Raw genomic sequence first — 20,673 nt, forward strand, 5'->3', positions numbered from 1 at the left:
TCGCAGTATCTAACTAACCGCATTCAATTTCAAATACAGATAAAATAGTGGGAAATTTGGTAACATTCATATTGTCTTGTTAAAGGTTCCACCTGTGTGCATTTTTGCCTACGAAAAACAAGTGCTCTGTGTAAACACAAATGCTTAAAACAGTTAGTGTAACTGGAATTTTCGAAAATATGTTTCAAAAGAGCTCTTAGTCCATAGTTACTCCAGAAATAGTTTATAATATTAATGTTCAACTTACGGTACTGTTATGATCTGCAGTCAGTCAATGCAAGTCAGTGCAAGTTTCGAGGAACTAGATAGGATCGATATAATAGCGCCCTCTATTAAGTATGGTTGTGGCTGGAGAGCCCCATTGAATTTTCAAGTGCTTACTGCTGTCGATACTTTGCAGCTCTGATTTTTTTGAGGGGCTCTTCTCAAACAGTGATATTCTTACGGCGATACGAATTGCATTTGGTTTATTATTATTATTATTATAATTATTATTATTATTATATTGGTAATTGTATTGTTGCAAAGGTAATGATATAAAAGGAAAGACCACTCAATATTCATTTGAGTTTCTGCAAAGTAAACATGGTTTGAAATTAACATTAAATGTAATACACAAGTTTAATAATATGAAAGTAAATCAATTGGCAAATTACGGAAAGTAGTCGTGTTGCGGCGTATATAAAGCATTGAATGGTTAAAACCCTTTGGTAAGATAAATTAATTTCAATTAGTTTTGTTTTAAGCAAAGAACTAAGCTACCAGGAATTTTAGAGCTAAACTAAAACGGAATTTAAAACTTGCAAATTTGTCTATTGTTTTGTCTGATGTTATGACTATTAAACAATCTTATAAAAATGAAGGTCGAGTGACAATATGACATTGTTTAGTAACAGGGGTAGGGTAAGATGCAGGTTGCCCCCTCCTCCTTACTTATTGCTATTGTGATCGACAGTGGTAATGCGACGCCCCGTCTGCGCATTTGCTACACCTACGGATGAACTCAAAAGCCATTTGCGGGATCGCTCTGGTTTATCAATTGAATTAGAAAACAAGAGTTTCAGATAATCAAATGATGGAATTTTTAGTCACATTTCTCTTTGTAAACCTTGAAGTATCTTTTACAAATATGGCATATTCACGAAATCCCTCCCCTCTAAATTTACGAAATGTATTGAATTTCCATCTGGGAACCCTACGCTAAATAATAAATTAAAAGATTCCCCCAGTGACTTGGGTAGTGACTTGCATGGGACAGTGGTGAATCGAGGATTCCACAAAGGAAGGAGTGCTGCCCTGGTGTCATTAAAGCCGTCTCCTGTTCAGGGATTTTGTTGTTTTTTAACAATCAAAGAATGAACAATTCAGACGCCAAACAGTGCATTCTGATACATATTAAGACAAATTAAATAAATACAAGTAGTGCTAAATGCCAGTTTTTGCTAACAAATATTTCGTATGATATTGAAAAAAAAGATGGGTGGACAGCCGTATAGAAGTAACTCAATTCTTCTCCAACTGAATAAGGAAAGTACCACGAATGATCCATTTACCCCGACTGACCATCTAAGGTAGAGATGGGGAGGGGGGGGGGGGGGGGTGAGGGCATGGTCTCTGTGAGCGATTATTATAAATTACGCTCCTACCTCAAATGGAAGAAGTGTGTTATATGTTTTTCTTAGCTAAGTTAACGCTCACCAAACTTCAATGTAAGTCCAGCATGTTCAAGGTTTTAACACGTGATATTTCTGCTCTTCTTGTGACTTGAAACTCCGAAATAGCTGGGTCTACTTCAAATAATTCTCCTTTTGTCTTACACACATACTAATTGTTAAACTACTGTTTCAATAGACACTATACATTTGTATTGGTAACTGGCACGTTGGCTATACATGGCACGTAATTTTATATTCTCAAATGAAAATGTTTAGCCGCGACGAAGCCGAAAGGTTGTTCATTAAATCCCTTGAATCGACACAATTTCCTCAATTATGTTCGATATGTTAATGTACTTTAAAATGCAATAATCCAGAAACAAGCAAAGATAAACAAGATTTAGTATTTAATATTGAATGATATCTTCATTTCGATGTAGTTTTAGCTAAATCAATTAATGCTCTTGCGGATGGTTATCTATTACTATTTATATCAACATTTTATATGGTAAAGGGTTTACTACGATTAACTGTCAAGTACTGTGTTAACAGTTATATTGATACTAACCTTAATAAGGATCATATTCACAGGTGTGTCAACGTGTCTTTATTTCTGTATCTATGGGGAGGGGGGGGGGAGTGGTAAGGGATGTAAAATACATACTTATAGGCAAAATCGTTTTTTTTTGTAAAGAAATTTATAGACTGGCTGCTTTCCAATAAATGTATCCCATGTTATGAGTTTCGTTTTGTTATGTGGAGTAAGGAATACACCTTAAGTGATGAAATTTCATCAATTATGTTCAAATCGTTAATGTACTCTAAAATGCAATTATCCAGAAACAAGCAAATATAAACATGATCATATTGAATGATTTTTGAATTCCATGTTATTTTTGGCAAATTTATTGATACTTAGGCGGATGGTTATTTATTACTTACACTTTGGTAAGTTGTATGGTAATTTAACAGTTACATTCACTATAACCTTTAAGGGTGTGAAGACTCGCGCAAAAAGAAACGTCTAATGCCGGTAATCTGACCTAGGTTCGAATGAGGTGTAACAGAAGTGTTAGACACCACCATCGATCCCCCAAAACACACACACAGCTTGCTACCATGGGTAATTAGAGACTAGTCTACAGTCAGTACATACAGCTGCGGTCAATACCCACAGCACAGTGTACAAACTATACAGCGATGGACATCTCGGGTCCAGCTAAAGATAACAAGGTATCATGTTTCATTACTGTACTGTCTGCATTTTGTAGCGACACGAACAAAACGTCACTTGCAAGCAACGGGAAGTTAACTTTTTCAGATGGCCGCACGCGGTTTGGGGCGAGTCTTCAATGCCTTTAAAGATATCATGAATGTTTATCAGAGTAACTATTTTCTACAGGGGGGGGGGGGAGGGGGCAAGCTGCTTTCAATTAAAGGTGCTAACATTATTATCTTCGTCATCAGCTTACTGCTGTTTAAATATTCAACACACACAGGACAAAGGATTTACACTCAGGGTGGATAATTACCTGACATTTATTCAAAAAATATTATCAAGAAGCAGTTATCGGTTTTGACAGAGAGATATATTTAAAGTTGTTCGTCAAGTTAAATTTTCGTTCATTGTATTCGAAAGTTGTAAGTTCATTTTTCTAGAAGCACTCATTGATAGATGTTGCTGTCTGCGGCTGATGTATCACACTGGACGTATCTTCATTTCTGCGTATTTTATGTTGTAATTACTTCCTGGAAGACTATACCAGTGGATGCTTTTGTAATTAGTACTTCCGGATGAGTAAAGTCCGTTGAGATTGACATTATAGTTATAAGTCTTGTACCACCACGCTCCATGATAATTCTGGGCCAGGTTATAACTACTATGTAGGTCGTTGTCACTGTCGAATGTAGTAAATGACATGTTCCTGTAGTAAGCCATTCTATCATTCACTGTGAAAATGAAAACACGAGATGGAGATAAAATGCATGATCATATTTAAAATAGTTTTCAGTTATTTCCACACGGCATAAATTAAGAGACGGTTCATAGTATAATTTATGTAGAATTATTGATGAATGAAACACTGTCAAATTAAACAAACAGTTTTTTTTTAAATTTGTATTAATTCCCAAATAAATGTTGTATACACCGCTTGAAGGAATTGTTAGTGCCTTTAGATGAAACCCAAATTAATATTGATTTGCTTTATTATACTTTTGTGCTTTTTTCCCAACATTATAAGAACACAATGATATATTTTCATTGCAAACTGACAATTTCTTTACGATTATACTGGAACCCTTTCCAACGTCAATTAATACAAACAATAAAAACGGGACAAAATGGCTAAATTTAAACCAGTTTGTTGTCAGTATCCAATTTTCACATCACACGTTATGGATTCATTTTTACTTTATGATACACATTATGTCTATGTCAAGTATTATATCGTTGCTACGACAATGGTACCGGTATGTGGGAACCGTATATAAAATTAAATTAACCAATTATGAAGAACATTATTTTTTCATCAATGGTTTTATTTACCAAATTATTGTATTATTGTTTGAGAAGTCTTTAAAGATTTTTACTCTGTTATTATTCTATTTTCGTTACGATTCCATTGGAACGGATATGAGGTCTTTTTAATTATTAGAGAGGGTAAAAAAAATTATGGGATGATGGGCAGATGACAAGGAAGTTGGAATAGGTTTGTTGTTATCAATTACAATGCCTTATGTCACTGTAGGTATAAGTGTTTCAACCTGAGTTCATTTAAGGTATATCTTTCAACCTGAGTTCATTTAAGGTGCGCATTGATCATGGATTCCAACCACAATTTCACCTGACCAGCTCTCTTCCGATTTGATAACAAACAGTGTTCTAATTGAATAAAAATAGTCAGTAATTGTCTATGACCGCCGGCTGTCTACGCTTTAGCTCCCAATTTATCGTTTATCACATGTAAGTATACTTTATTAAATCTCACATTCGAACATAATAAATAAACCAAATATAATTAAGATTTATGGATATATTAAAACAGTATGTTCAGACTGACAGCGTTGACGTGTTGGATTCTTCCGATGTTTTTTTTTATAACAACAGAAGTATAGTATAACGGCCATTGCCCGGGAGGTTTGCAGTGTATCGTTGCAGATTTATGCAATGTTATTATAGACATGTAAATGAGTTCATCATCATAGATATCGTTTTTGAGATGATCATTTCTAAAAGTCTGCGCATATGCTACATATTTGATGAATGATTACAATCACTAATGAACTGACAAATTTAAATATACGGGTTATTTTGACGACAAATGTTACAAAGGGAGGTAACGTATCAAGGTAGTAATGCATAATTTGGTAGAGGCGTTCATAATTTCCTTGCTAATATTTAGTCCTTTGTAAGGTATTGATGGTGACAAGCAAAATCCACGAGGTTTTATATTTACGTACCTGTAGTGCTGGAGCTATCGTAGTCTCCGAGGCCAACTAAACGATACTTAGTCTCTTCATCGCTGATCCTAAACAGGTCGTACTTCGCAAAATAGGGATCTCCGTTCACGTTGTTTAAATCAATGCGAAGCATGTAATCCTTTTGGTTAGTTAAGAGCGATATTTTATCGTTGCCAAGCCAAAATTCCTTATTTAGGAAACCAAAGCCATCTCGGTACTCATCCCAGTCTCTGTAAAATTCTACGGAACCATCGACCCGGCGTTGGAAGACCTGGTTTAGTTTTAAAACAAAAACATGTCATATTTGGGTTGAAAATAAAGAACAATGTGAACGATTTACGTTTGAGGGGTATGATGTATTAGCCTTAGTGTAGTTAGTGTTTAATGGTGCGTCTAACGTTGAACAGATACGGTAACCCTTGCACCATTTAGATTCTTCTTTTCAAATGGAATACATTGGTATCATATCATTTTTGCCCATATTGCGAACAGTAATATGGCTATAGAAACATTTTGAGGCACCAAAAAACTTTACACTATAAGAGAAAACAATCATACTTAGGATTATTAAGGTTACTCGTGAAGTTATTTTAAGCGTTATTAGAAACAATATCTAATACAGTAAATTTGACACTAAGTAACGTTTTCCTGAGAATTAAATCAAATTGAAAGGTATGAATAAAGAATGCAGCCCTTGTCGAACGAATAAGCACCTGTAACACAGAAAATCTGTATAATGGAATCGCTTTTTACTGACCCAATGAAGTATAAAATATCAAAACACTGCAGCAGGCACGCTAAGGAGATATGAATTAAGGCTAATATTATTTTATGTTCTTACCGTCCAGCCTCCTCCGTCAATTGAGTTATTACAGTAAACTTGAAAAGGTTCATTGGCTCCATCTGGCTTAATCAGATAAATTCCAGATTCAGAGGAACTCCCTTCACATTGGTCGTAAACTTCTTTACAATCTCGAGGATATTCTGGCACTTGGTAGAAAAAGTAGGAAGAGTCTGTAGAAATGAAAGAAAAACTTTTAAGTGAACTACCGAACTCGATGTCCCGTTTACCTAACTCTCGATTAAGGTGAAAATCACCGTTTGAAAAACAAATGTTTGTCAAATATTATAAATAAATCTTACATACATTTTTTTGCTTGAAAGAACACCATTGAAGTACACATTGTAAAATCGCAAAAAAAAACAACAAATAAACAGAATAATAATTAATGAAGTAACAGAATAACAAGCAAGTCCTGATAAGTTCTGGTAACTATTTTGTTAATTATAAAGGACAAATGTTGGCCCCCTTTTCACCGCCGCGACAAACATTAAAACAATTTCATTAATATTTTGTACTTTTCAGCCAGTGTTAAAAGCGTGCTGCTTTTCGATTTTTAGATATTTTTTATAATTTTTATTTGACCAAATTACAAAATCCAGAGTACGCCTTTCTGTGAAATAAGAATTATGAATAATGGTGGTAGGTCTTAGTTTATATAAAATACCGCATCAAGAAACGAGAGTATAAATGCATATTAACCATATTATGTGAAGACTACAAAAGCAGAAATCACCATTTTTGTCAATTCAGATCATTAATATGACTGATTAATTACGTTCCCGTATTACTGTTTTTGATGATAGCAATTTTTTTTACAAACGGAATTGAATATTAATTGAGATAAATACAATAAATGTATTTATTCACCAATGGGTATCTCCATAATAACAGTTTCCTAAAGGCATGAAATCCAAATTAATAATGTAAATTAAGTTTCATTCAAACAGAAATTTTAAATGAAGTAAACTAAATTAAAAAATCAATTCTAGTAGCTATGTTTGTTTAAGATTAATCGACAAATGTTGGCCTTCTTTAGACCACCGCGAAAAACGTTAAAAGGCTCTCAGTTTTGCTTACTATAAGTTGTTTTCAGCCAGCTTTAAAAGCTGGTTAGTTTTCGTTTTACAGTAGTGTTTGTAACCAAATTAAACAATCCACAATACGTCTTTATGTAAAGAAAGTATTTAATAAATATTAACAACTCGATGATGATATAAGGTAGTAGGTATTGGTACATATTTAATAACCACATCACGAATCGGAAGTATAGCAGCATATTAAACTAATGTATGTAAAACAAAGATGAAATCACAATAATTATCTATCAAAATCAATGATATAAATAACTTATTTAGTTAGATGAATCCTATATATCGATGGGTACCTCTAAATTTAAAAAAAAAAATGAAAATTACATTCATACTTGCAATGTCCATTTTAGAACGTGTAGATTTTTTCTTTGTTAAAGATTCATGTAAAAGTTCATTGAAATAGTAAACACAAAATGAATAAGAATGACACATTTTCTTACCTCCAGTGCTTCTTTTGTTCCTGCCAGAATTTTCCCGTCCAACATTCTAAAATGGAGATATGAAAATTGAAACATCAAAGTCAACAAATTCACTAAAAGGACATTCCGATAGGCAGGAGGGACTCGTTTGTAAAGGGTACTTACCGCCGAATTCAATTAAGTTCCAAAGCATTTTTAAGTTGCTGTTAATCTTTGGTTAAAGTTTAATGTAGTGATATCAAGGATCATTAACTATGTCACCATTGGGTCATCTTAATCATTTCACTGATAGAGAAGCAGTTACTTTGACCTATCGTGTGACAAGGTTTCGGTAATATTCGTATAAAATATCTTTCTCTTTTACTCAGATATTTAGCTTCTTTGTAGGAAACATTACGGGAAATCAAGAGACACTATTCCAACACTCTATCCCAACACAGTATAACTATTCAGTTCATAACGTATATAGAACTTTCGTTAAGCCGTGACATATTTTAATGAACACAAAATGTGTTTCTATTTGATAGTGTATTGTCGTTCTGTTTACTTCTTGGCATACATGTTTGAAGAAACTTTTCAAATTATTTTTGAAACTATTAAGATGACAGAATGACTGAAGAAACAAGTTACACACTCATTGCTATTGTTGTCCTGTTTCCCGCCCTTATATTGAATAACCTAGATAAAACAATAATATGTGGCGATGAATTTTCGCGACATGAAGTGAGAAAGTAATATGATTCGTTCTGGACGTTCACAATTTTCATAAATATATCTCATATTAATGGTCATGTTGTGTTTGTGTAGTAAAGGGAAATACGACTATAGTAGTGCTTACTTGAATTTATTATCGTTTAATTAGAAATTAAGGATTGATGAAAATATTGCGAATTGACTTTCATGTACATACAAATGCGTCTCGAATTATCCTGGTTGAATAAGTCGCTTTCGTATCATTTCTGCATTTTGTCATGTCACCTTGTTCTTTTATTATTATTTTTTTCAGAATAAGCTGAATGAATAGCCCAGCTTCAACTTGAAACATAATTTACATTGATAAGAAAGTTTAGAGATTTATCTAAAATAGTACTAAGTACGGAAGGTACTCTCACCGTTTCTTCCCTTCAAGGTTATGTTTGCTTAGTAAGTTCTACCAGTTTGGCCTTATGACACATATGATGTATTTGTTAGTAATGATCTAGAATACTTTAAAAAAATTCCTTCATAAACTTATACAACAGATTTAATTTGCTACAATTAAAGCTATATGGAATGCATCGTATTAAGCAAGGTTGTGTTTAAGAACTTGGAAAACTTCAACGCACTGATATTGACAACATTTTATCATCAACTGTAATATTCGCTTTCTGTGTTGTTCAAAAATTGAAATGGATTCCTTATTGCCTTCTCCATTTTTTTCAAATGTTTCCAAAGATAAATCCTTTTTGAATGTTTTATATAAAAAATTATTCGTTAACATAAACTAGCAGCGTTTCTCCATTAGAATCACTAATACAAATCCTAATCTAATCTAATAAATCTGGAAAGACATATTTATTTGAGAGATATTTTACAGGCCTTTATTAATACATACGATTCAACAATGTTATTAAGCCTATAAACCCTAATATGCTATTTTAACCAGTCTCAGTCATAAACGAATTGTTCAGTTTTCCTTTGTAGTAATACGGCGTACTTTTGACGTTTATATTCAACACTACAACACAGTTTAAGGCAATGAGTGATTCTTGTCATTTGTTTAAACTGTTATTAAAATATTTGGATATTCCATCGCTATGTCGTCGATGTCATGTCAAGGAAAACATGCTCTAAGAACACGGAAGAGAACAATTTATTTTTTATTTTTAATAAAAAAAAATTGAGTCTTTCGGTAGAATATATAACTTTCAGTAGTGCGTGTCCCGATTAGATACTTAAAAGTTTGGTAAATGTTGTTCTTTGGTTAACTTACAGAGTTAAACAAGCCGAAGCAACGTTATTCTCTCCTTGGTATATTGGGTTGTGTTTATGGTAAGTTTAATTAATGAAATATATGACGAAAGTAATATAGAGTGATTGTTTAATATATATGTACTGGTACTTGGTAGATTCACATCGAATATTATCTATTCAATATTTACATCAAGTGTTTGTGATTTATGAGTATAACTTATGATTCTAAGGCATCATTCCACAAGATTTAATATGAATATAGAGACGTTTTAAGTTTGATCGATTGCTCTGAGTTTCTGAGATTCGGCAGCAAAGTGTCAAGAGCGTTAACATTTGTTGAAAGTAATAATTTATTGGTTTCCTAAGTAATTCACAGTAAGTAATAGACTGACATTTAAGTATCAAGTTTTTAACTATTTTGATTTCTTCATTGATTCCTTAATGAAGTTACTTGTTATTTGGAAAGGTATCAGTGAAAACACATTTGTCAAATTTATATATTTCTTGGCGCAAAAAAGAGAATGCCTATCCAAGAATATCATCAATTACAGGTTAAGGACTGATTACTGGTAAAAGCGACATTTATCATAACATGTAAATAATTTTCGCTACCAAATTACATCCAACAGAATATATAATACATATCCAATGAATGGGAAATACATATTTATTTGAGAGAAATTTTAGAGGCCATAATTATTAAACACGATACAACGGTGACATGAAACATAGACTGAAATATGATATTTTACTCAGTCCCCTGAAAAAAGATTGTTTGATATTCATTTGCACTGATATGCGGGACTTTGGCCAGACATATCCGAAGTTCCTGTTGTAAACTTGATGAAATAAAGTCGATATGTTTTCTTTTCAACTTTTCAACTGCTATGAAAAGAAATCCTATCAAGAATTCCTTGGTGAGATGTCAAGGAAAGAACGCGCTCAAAACACAGGAGAAAACAAACTACGGTGTCGATTGATATAAACAATGAGTCTTGCGGTAGAATAAATACATTTATATAATAGTGGGTATCCTGAGTAGATATTCACAATGGCTAAAATCGTTGCTTTGTTTATATTTTACACAATTAAACAAGTCAAGACAACTTTATTCTTTTTTGTCTACTTTTAATCTGCTTTAGTCTTAAATGTAATTAACGGAATATAAATTAATCATTTGAAATTATTGGATCTCATTTTCTTGATATATAAAAGATAATCGCTTAAATCATTCCCGTAACTTAAGTTGTTATGGTTTATGAGTACTTTTTTATTTAAGACATCATTTAACCGTTTAATCTTACTTACCTAATCCATTACTAAGAAAATTTTATCAATGGTTCAAATAGTTCCTACTATTGTTTCAAAGCATTAAGTTATTGGTATTGCACTGTATCATGTATCTAGCAAGTCACCTTCCGTCATGTATTTTTTAAATATATATTTCAATTGCCAAAAATGGATATTGGAACTATGTTTGTACTATAGGATTGATGTACTAGATTGGAAGCCAGTTAACGATGGCTCAAGGAAAAACTTCAATTAATCTTTGTTAAGGAATCCACAGTTATATCCTTAGATATGATAACTATTTTCATGTTTTTTGTTTCCAATAATTGTCATAGTTTATTTGCTATGTTGGACGATGTAATTAAATACCCGTTTGAAACGTGATCGTTTCGACGAAATATGGGCAAGTCATTGTCAATTTTAAATTGCTTATTGTATTCGTTAATAAAAGGAATTCTTATCGTTGTTTCGAGAAAATAACTGATATTTAGACCCCCTTTCAAACCTATCCATATTAATGATATGGTGTAATTAAACTTATTATATTTTATTGTGCACACCGACAATAATGTCAAACAGCATGGTAAAGAGAAACTGAAAATCATATGTAGTTTAAAAATTATTGAGTTAGAAAATCATTTATCACAATTAAATATTTAACTTCAACTTGAATTTGTTAAAAGATAAAAGAAACTTACGGTTTCTGCCTGAAAAGCTGGAAGTTGAGAGAAGAGTCCCAAAACACAAAATGTTAGAATGAACTGCATCTTGACGATTTTTTCTGGTCTTAACGATCACAAATCTCAAGAAGGAATGAAGTAAACTTTCTGGCAGCGAACCAGTTCAACCACTTTATGAGCATACCCTACGTTCTATGACGTGGTTGTTGACACGTGTCACCGAAGAGCTGATTAACCATTTACATTTATACTAATTGTTATAACCCGGATGATCACGTAAATAAAAACATAAGCTAACAGTTTTTTCTATTGTCCCTTAAAGAGTAACATTTATGATAATTACTATTAGTCCATTTTTATAGCATTAATTGTATAGACGTAATGCGATGTCAATTTAATGGTCATGTTAGTTATATTACATTCATATACAATCTTTAACCAATTCAGAATATCTCTTTCGATAACACAAATTATATCGCATATATATTACACTCAGCTTATTAACCTTTCACCTATAAGTATCTTCGTAAGTTTGAATCCTAACGTACTACTTTCAATTAACCGAGTTTCGTCTCCTGCAGCTTACCATCAATAGTTTAATGATGTTAAGGAAACTCCTGTAGAGCCCATGAGCAGTGGGAAATTGAACTATATATCTACAACCAAGTCTTAGGATACCATTTAACAGTATCAAACCTCCATATCTATTAAAAAAAAAATCCAACTAACGTTCTCTACAAGTTGCCATGTTTTTGTGATATTACCCAGGATGCAACGTTTGCATGACGTCACACATGCACCTCGGCAGAGTTAGACTTGCCGCTATGCAGATTCTCTCGTAGAACCGCTGCACACAAAACAACGCTGGCGTACGGTATATGCTGAAACTGCTAAACTATCAATAATTTTCATATTATTACAACGGTTGAACTGGACTTTATTATCCAGAAATTTAAAGAAAAATAACTTAAGTTACCTTGTAGCCATCTTGCGTTCGATTTTGAGTAATGTATACAGACGAGATGTAGCCTAGGCCTAAATAGTGTATCGTCCAATGTCCACAATCGTAGTTCGAGTAACAAGTATAGTTACTATATAACTTAGTCATAGTAACACTACTCGACATACTGTGACTGCGATCATCACTTCGTCGATGAAAAGTATCGTTTATTCGAGCAATTCAACATGACTAAGGCCCACATTATCCCAGATGACTATTGCGTAGAACTGACTCCATCACCCCGACATAAGGTGCCACAAAGTAATAGTAATTTCAGAAGAAAGTGATCGAGCCATAGTTTAAAATTCGGAAGCAAACAATGACAATCACTGTGCGTCTGTAATGACAGTCATCTTGCAAAATACCAATTTATTTATAAACGACATTTAGCGTACGTATGTATCTATCGTTCAAAATTGGTTAAATATTCTACATTTACTTGGAGTATGAAGATGTTTAGTTATTATACCACTGGCAAGTTACTACCAATTTCAGCATTCAATATATCGATAACGGTTACAGTTGCTGGCAAGTTTTATTAAAATGCTTGGAAACAATTTTTCTTTTATCAGTAACCTCATTTACCCCTTGATTATCCTAGGAGTTTGCCAAGTCTATATATATTTCAAATTAGTAAAGAAGCTCTCCTTTAAGCTTGTAATATATTTTTGTCATCTATAAGAAACTCATCCGTACCAAGTTTCTTTTCGCCAGCCTGATGGGAAAAAATGAAATTTATATGCTCCCTTGTTCACTCGTTCCCACGTCTTCTAGCTCCCTTGTCCATAATTGTCTTCTTGGATTATTGTATATACATGCTATGTATGTATACTACGTATGTTAAGTGGGTATGAAAAAAGGGGCGCACTTTCTAATTCAAAATATAGGAAACCAAATTATTCAAGAACGACACATTTATCGTCGATGTGTTAAACTTTGTTTTATTACTTTTATCACGGACATGCTGAGTAACCATCTTAATATGAACTATAACATTATACCGTTAATAGAATCACCCACTTCGAACATTGTCTTTTGCTTATTGTTTGGTATGAGAAAGAGCCCTTTCAATCAACTAGGTTTATAAATTAAAATGTCTCTACATGCAGACCATTATTTCAGTTGCTTAGATGCAACCCAAAACACAATAGAAAAACTAACCGTTACAATTTTAAGGGCTCCCATATATAACTGGTTTACAGTGTATCTTGTTTTTGTTTTGTTTTTGTGTGTCCGACAAATCATGTTGTATATCATTTACGGATACGTTGCTTTTTTTATGAGGTTTTAAATAATTTATGTTCGTTTAGTAATTATAACTATATAAAAAGATGCTGTAATAGTTACAATTTACCATTAAAAGGCGCATTCCAAACAATCTACTATTTTAAGGCGAATATTTTGAAATCCGGACTAAGTATGGAATCATCATGAGCACTCTTTTCTCCTGTTGTATAAGGTATTGCGAATTAGATTCTGCCTAAAGCGATCCTTTTACGATAATAATGAGATTTACACGAAGTATTTTTTTGCCTCGATTCTGATTGTTTTATCGGTTAAAACTGGTAAAGGTGAGTACCCTTTTCTTAGTTAAAACTGATGTGTGTTATTATTTCTTAACATCTGTTACATTTATGACTAGTTGCTACTGCAGTACACTTACAAACAGAAAATACTAAACACTCTCATCCTATGCATAATGATTAACTGGATAACCAGACTACTTTAAAGGTTTCGCCAATAATTTCGTCTACATTTATTGGAAGACACTTAACTGCAAAACGCTTAAAATCTGCATGTTGAACCATCTTTACAACGTCAGTTTGTAAGTTTTGCACAGTAGTATCTGCTGACAAGTCTAACATGTGTTACGGTGTTATAACCTACTTTAGCTTATACTGCGTACTGTTTGCCTCTTATGAACAGTACAAACTGATCAAGGGTCCGTTGCAAAACTAAGACTACACTAGATCTTCTGACTGTTTTGACCAAATGAAAGTTATAAGTTAATATTAGAGATTCCACTCTTATAAGTTGGTAATTTAGCCGCCAATCCATTTTTTAAAGTGTACATTAATCACATGAAATGATCTACCGTAATGTCTACTGTAAAATTCGTCCACTGTGGGAAAACCTCTGCATAAGCTACAGTGTAGAACCACATGTGAAAGTTCCATTACCTTTATCTTCTCCAATTCTATCGTTAACTATATGTAAATCCAAACTTTAACAAGTCTCAAAAAGTTTACGACCATTGTTGTTAGTAACTTTATCCCCATGGTTGTACCGAGATGTGCAAATATCTTATAGATCAAGATCGGATTTGGAGTTCAAATCATTGTATAAAGTATCGGAATCAGTTCCATGCATTTTAAACTCTTCAGAGTCAAATAAGTCACTTAGCGTGTTCATTATTGTATAGGAATCTCCCACGAGATAGATCAAGGCACCATTGTATATAAATTTGAAAAGAATGCAATCGTTGGCGATGACATCAAACAAATCCGGATCATCCGGGTATTTAGAATTCTCGTGTGGTATGTAGGTACCACCCACAATCACTTAACCAACCACGCTATCGTCAATCGCTGTCAACAATGTTTCATCTAAACGAGATATCTTAGAGTACTTGGTAATTGCCGGACAGAGAGAATTTAATTACAATACAATCCCGAAAATTCAACCGTATCGGAATTTGTTCGCTGGCCTCGTATTACGAACAATCGTAAAGCCCGTAAATGAATAGAACCAATCTCCTCAGTTTTAGTTTACAAACATGAAAAACAAAATGTCAAATTTCCTGATATGATATGGTAGAATATTATTTTGCTTCTCATTCCGCAACCTCTCAGGCTATGAATGCGAATAGATTTAGATGGTCAACGCCTAGTATGATCAGTACAGGGTGGTTCCCCGAGTAATGTTTTACAAACAATATCTGAAGAATCCAAGGTTGAAGGCCCGAGATCCTGTAACTAATTGTAAAGTTGTAGTTCCTTCACTTTATCATCGCTCAAATGCAATTTCAAAATATCCTTAGCCGAATCTGAAGATCAATTAATACGAACAAAATCGTTAGTACTACTAATGATCAACCCGAGGTACTGTTATGATCCGCAGTCAGTCACTGCAACTTGACAAGTTTCGTGGAACTAGTTAGACCGATATGACAGCGCTCGCTGTTAATTTTAGGCGTGTTTGTAGATATCCCTATTGGAACCCCTGAGGCTAAATACAGTCGATAGTTTTCATTTGCAGGTATCACACCAGCAAAAAAGCTAAAATGACCAAATGTAATGCTTGTTTTAGCATAATATCAGGTACCATCATATATCTTTATGCATGCCTTTATGTGAAAAAGAATAATTTAAAATAGGGAGAATGTCGGATGATATAAACCATTTTAGAAATTCTTTGGTTAAATGTGGATATTACTCCGAGCGGGTCTTGAAAGTTCAATGGAACGATTATTGTGGTGCGACACCTGAAGCCACGATTTAATAGAGGGCGCTTTTCACAAACAGTAAAAAACGTCAAGACGATGCAAATGTAATTAAGAAAACGAAAGACTCCTCGATAGTCATTTGAATCTCTGTAGATGAGCATTCCCGACAGCGCTTAAAATTGCGCAATTATTGTTTTTTTTTTTGTATCAATGAGGTAAACATTACATTTTTATTAGCTTTTTGTTATTTTTAATTAGCAATTTCAAGAGTCGGTGCTCGATGAAGGATCTTACACGAAGTTGTAAGGACAAGAAAGTAGATTTAAATAAGTATTCATCCTCTTTAGTGATATAAGTTGGCAAATGAGATGTTTTCAACTCATGGTACGTATTTTGAGTTCAACAAGTCATAAAAGCATTATGCTTTACTTATTCAACTTTATATGTTGTTTCAACTCAAACATAACAACATCCTCTTGTCTTCTTGCCTGTGATCATGATACGATTATTATGTATCGGGACGAATTGAATACTTTAGTATGGAATATATTAATAAGTTCATACGGTGAGAGAACAATGTCTTACTTTAAAAGATATGTTCGTGTATACGTTGAGGATTACGTTGAAAATTGGCGAATGAAGGAAAGAATGTTGGACTGCTTTATCGATTTGATTGATTTTTTTTTTAAATGATAATTCGATGTCATAGGACTACATGAGAAATTAAGAAAATATTCCTGGCATGTACGGAAATGTATTGTTTGTGAGTAATTATGCACTTCACGGTAATTAGATCTAACGTTACATTCTATCGCTGACTCCAAACAAGTAACTCGAATTCTTGCATGGTTACAGCACTGGCCCCACACATTTTTTTTATTGTACTGGGCCGTAGTAGCTGGGGCAAGGGGTGGGGGTGGGGTGTGACCAATAAGTGAATTCGTGCAGGGCTGCGGTCAAGTGAAATATTATTGTTCTTGAACGGTAGATAGGGGTGGAGGAGAGAAAGATTGCTTCGAGGCAAAACCTGCAAACTGGAGTCATTGTGGATAACGGTTTTTTTTTTGTGTAGCTTATATATTGGGCGTTATTCTCGATTACTGTCAATCTCATTTTAGTAAAGAAAACAATACAATTTGCATCAAAAAAAAGCTCGATAAAAGCCACAATGGTTCACAATGAAAAAAACTCAAGATAGACGAGTCTGGAAATAATTATATTCATCTTCCTTTAATATTCATCATTCAATGTTATAAAAGTCATAAAGATATGTTGTTATGGTAATAGTCGGTTATTCAATTATTGTCTAGAGTAAATGACGATGATACAATTGTTGGTGATCATCCTAGTTGCTGCTTATGGTCGATGTATTACACTGGACGTATCTTCATTTCAGCGTATTTTATGTTGTAACTACTCCCTGGAAGATTATACCAGAGTATGCTCTTGTAATCAGTACTGCCGGCTGTGTACAATCCGTTTAGGTTAGAATAATAGTTATAATAATAATAATAATAACAATAACTACCGTACCACCACGCTCCGTGACAATACTGGGCGAAGTGATAATCAGAGCGAGGATCATTGTCGCGATTGAAGGTCGAAAAAGATTGGTTCCTGTGATTCGCCATCCTGTCGTTTGCTGCGAAAGGAAAACACAAAATCGAGATGAAGTAGACAGGAATCTTCATTTTATTATTTGTTTACACGTTCATTAAATACTGGATACATTTGTTGGAGATAATGAACAAGCTATACAATATAATATGTAAGAATCTTTCTAAAATGTTATGTTGATAGTTACATCGATTTGCCTCAGAGTGTACTTGTGGTATCCAGATGTGATACCACAGCTGTCATTAATATGTCTAATTTTCTATAAATCGCCATTATTGGATCAATTTGTATTGACTTTGCATTCCCCCAAAGTAAGTTATAAGCGATAGGTGGAAAAATCAAGCAATATTTTTTGATATGTCTTTGTTTAGTATACAGTAAAACTATGATATCACACTTGTTTCCTCAACTTCATTTATTAAACCAAGTTTCTAACAATTTCAGCGATTAATTACATGGATAAATTTTACAATTACTGTTAAACTTAATGACAAAGATTAGAACCATGTGTTTCTGTTGTCATCGGTTGTTTCATTTATATATATATATATATATATATATATATATATATATATATATATATATATATGTATATATATATGTATATATATATATATATATATATACAGATATCTTACATTTCTAGAATAACAAGGTGTTTTGCTTCTGTTTTATTCCCTTTTTATTCTTATTTTGTTTGTTTTGTGTTTTTCTTTACTTTCATAAAGGGCTTTATTGGTATGACTATATGAGAGCAGGGTAGGACATAGGTGATGGGGAGTGATAGGATGAAATTTATGAAAAACAAGACTCGCTGTGAAGTACACATACAAGTACTTTTTTTTGGACCCCATCCTATCATACTTTGGAATATCTTTCCACTTCCCTATATCTCTACTTCCTAGTTGACACTCAGAATGTAAAAAAAAACATAACACGGGAAATGAATTTGACGAAGAACATTCTAGGTATATAATCATATCTTATAGCGACTCTTTAAGTAACTATATATCTTGTCATCTGTCTATGCAGAGTTTACTACCTTTATTGTTGGAACACATTCAGTAATAATAGTAATAATACATGTGGGTTGCACGTTGCCTAATGTCACAAATGGTACATTTTCCCAATATGCCTAGTGTTTGTTACCTTTAAATTTCGCATTGATCTATATATATTCCAAACTCAATTCTACCTGACCAGCTTTCTTCCGATTTGATTACAAACAGTGTACTAATTGAAGAAAAATAGTCAGTAATTGTAGATATCGTTTTTGAGCTGATAATTTCTAAAATGTCTGCGTATATGCTTCATATTTGATGAATGGTTACAATCGGCTAATGAACTGACAAACTAAATACACGGGTTAATTTGACGACAAATGTTAGAAAGGGAGGTAATGGATCAAGGTAGTAATGTATAATTTGGTAGAGGCGTTAATAAACTTCTTGCTAATCTTCAGTACTTTGAAATATCATTGATAAGGTATCGATAAAGACAAGCAAATTCCACGAGGTTTTATATTTACGTACCTGTAGTGCTGGAGCTATCGTATTCTCCAAGGCCAACTAAACGATACTTAGTCTCTTTATCGCTGATCCTAAACAGGTCGTACTTCGCAAAATAGGGATCTCCATTCACGTTGTTTAAATCAATGCGAAGCATGTAATCCTTTTGGTTAGTTAAGAGTGATATTTTATCGTTGCCAAGCCAAAATTCCCTCTTTAGGAAACCAAAGCCATCTCGGTATTCTTCCCAGTCTCTGTAAAACTCTACAGAACCATCGACCCGGCGTTGGAAGACCTGGTTAAGTTTCAAAACAAAACATGACATATTTGGTTGAACATAAAGTACAATTTGTGCGATGTGCGTTTGATGCGTTTGATGCGTATCAGTGTGGTTAGTGTTTTAATGGTTCGTATTACGTTGAACAGATACGGTAGCTTGTGCACCGCTTAGATTTTTTTCTAACGGAATACATGGTTTTCATATATTTTATGCTCTTATTGCGAAGATTGCAAAGAAATCGCTTTTTAGAGAACAAATAAAATATAACTATACACATACTTCAGCAAGCACGCAAAATAGAAATTAATTAAGGGTAATATGTTAGGTTCTTACCGTCCAGCCTCCTCCGTCAATTGAGTTATTACAGTAAACTTGAAAAGGTTCATTGGCTCCATCTGGCTTAATTAGATAAACTCCAGATTCAGAGGTACTCCCTTCACATTGGTCGTAAACTTCTTTACAATCTCGAGGATATTCTGGCTCTTGGTAGAAAAAGTAGGAAGAGTCTGTAGAAATGAAAGAAAAACTTTTTGGGTGAACTACCGAACTCGATGTCCCGTTTACCTGACTCTCGATTAAGGTAAAAATTACGGTTTGCAGAAGAAAATGTTTGTCAAAATAGTAAACATAAATCTTCTATACATTTCTCTGCTTGAAAGAACACCCTTGAAGTACACATTGTAAAATCGTAAAAAGAAACAACAAATTTACAGAATAATCTTAAATGAAGTAACATAATCAAAAACAAATCCTGATCAGTTCTGGTAACTATTTCTGCTTAGTTTAAACGACAAATGTTGGTCTTCTTATACCGCCGCGACAAACCTTAGAAAAAAAATAATTGTTGGTACTTTTCAGCCAGTGATTAAAGCGTGTTGCTTTTCGATTATTGGATTTTTGTTTTATTTAACAATATTACAAAATCCAAAGTACGCATTTCTGTGAAGAAAGAATTAAGGGTGGCAGGTCTTAGTTTATATTTAATTACCACATCAAGAAAGTATAAATGCATATTAACCAAAAACATGTGAAGACTACTAAAGCAGAAATCATCATTATTGTCAATTAAGATCATTAATATGACTGATTAATTACGTTTCTGTTATACTGATGATACTGATGATGATATTTTTTTTACAAACGGAATTGAATATTAAGTGAGATGAATACTACATATGTATTTATATACCGAGGGGTATCTCTATAATAGTAAGTTACTAAAGGAAATAAAGCCCAAATTAAAAATGTAAATTAAGTTAAATTCATACCGAAATTTTAAATGCAGTTAAATAATTTTAAAAATCCCGATCAATTCTAGTAGCTTTGTTAGTTTAAGATTAATCGAAAAATGTTGGTCTCCTTTAGACCACCGCGAGAAACGTTAAAAGGCTCTCAGTTTTTTAATATAAGTTGTTTCCAGCCACCTTTA

At 33.2% G+C, this 20,673-nt stretch overlaps 1 protein-coding gene across 1 annotated transcript; it reads right to left on the reverse strand.

Annotated features, from left to right (window-relative positions):
- Window positions 1-3,178: 3,178 nt before the first annotated feature.
- LOC139973911 (fibrinogen-like protein A) lies at window positions 3,179-20,181 on the reverse strand. Its single transcript, XM_071980797.1, has 4 exons — window positions 20,178-20,181; window positions 19,578-19,750; window positions 18,989-19,259; window positions 3,179-3,605 (listed from the first exon to the last, which is right to left on the reverse strand). The coding sequence occupies exons 1-4, from the start codon at window positions 20,179-20,181 to the stop codon at window positions 3,355-3,357; spliced, it is 699 nt and encodes a 232-aa protein (XP_071836898.1). The 3' UTR covers window positions 3,179-3,354.
- Window positions 20,182-20,673: the final 492 nt, after the last annotated feature.

This window comes from Apostichopus japonicus, chromosome 9, assembly GCF_037975245.1.
Source record: "Apostichopus japonicus isolate 1M-3 chromosome 9, ASM3797524v1, whole genome shotgun sequence".
Classification (NCBI taxonomy): domain Eukaryota; kingdom Metazoa; phylum Echinodermata; class Holothuroidea; order Aspidochirotida; family Stichopodidae; genus Apostichopus; species Apostichopus japonicus.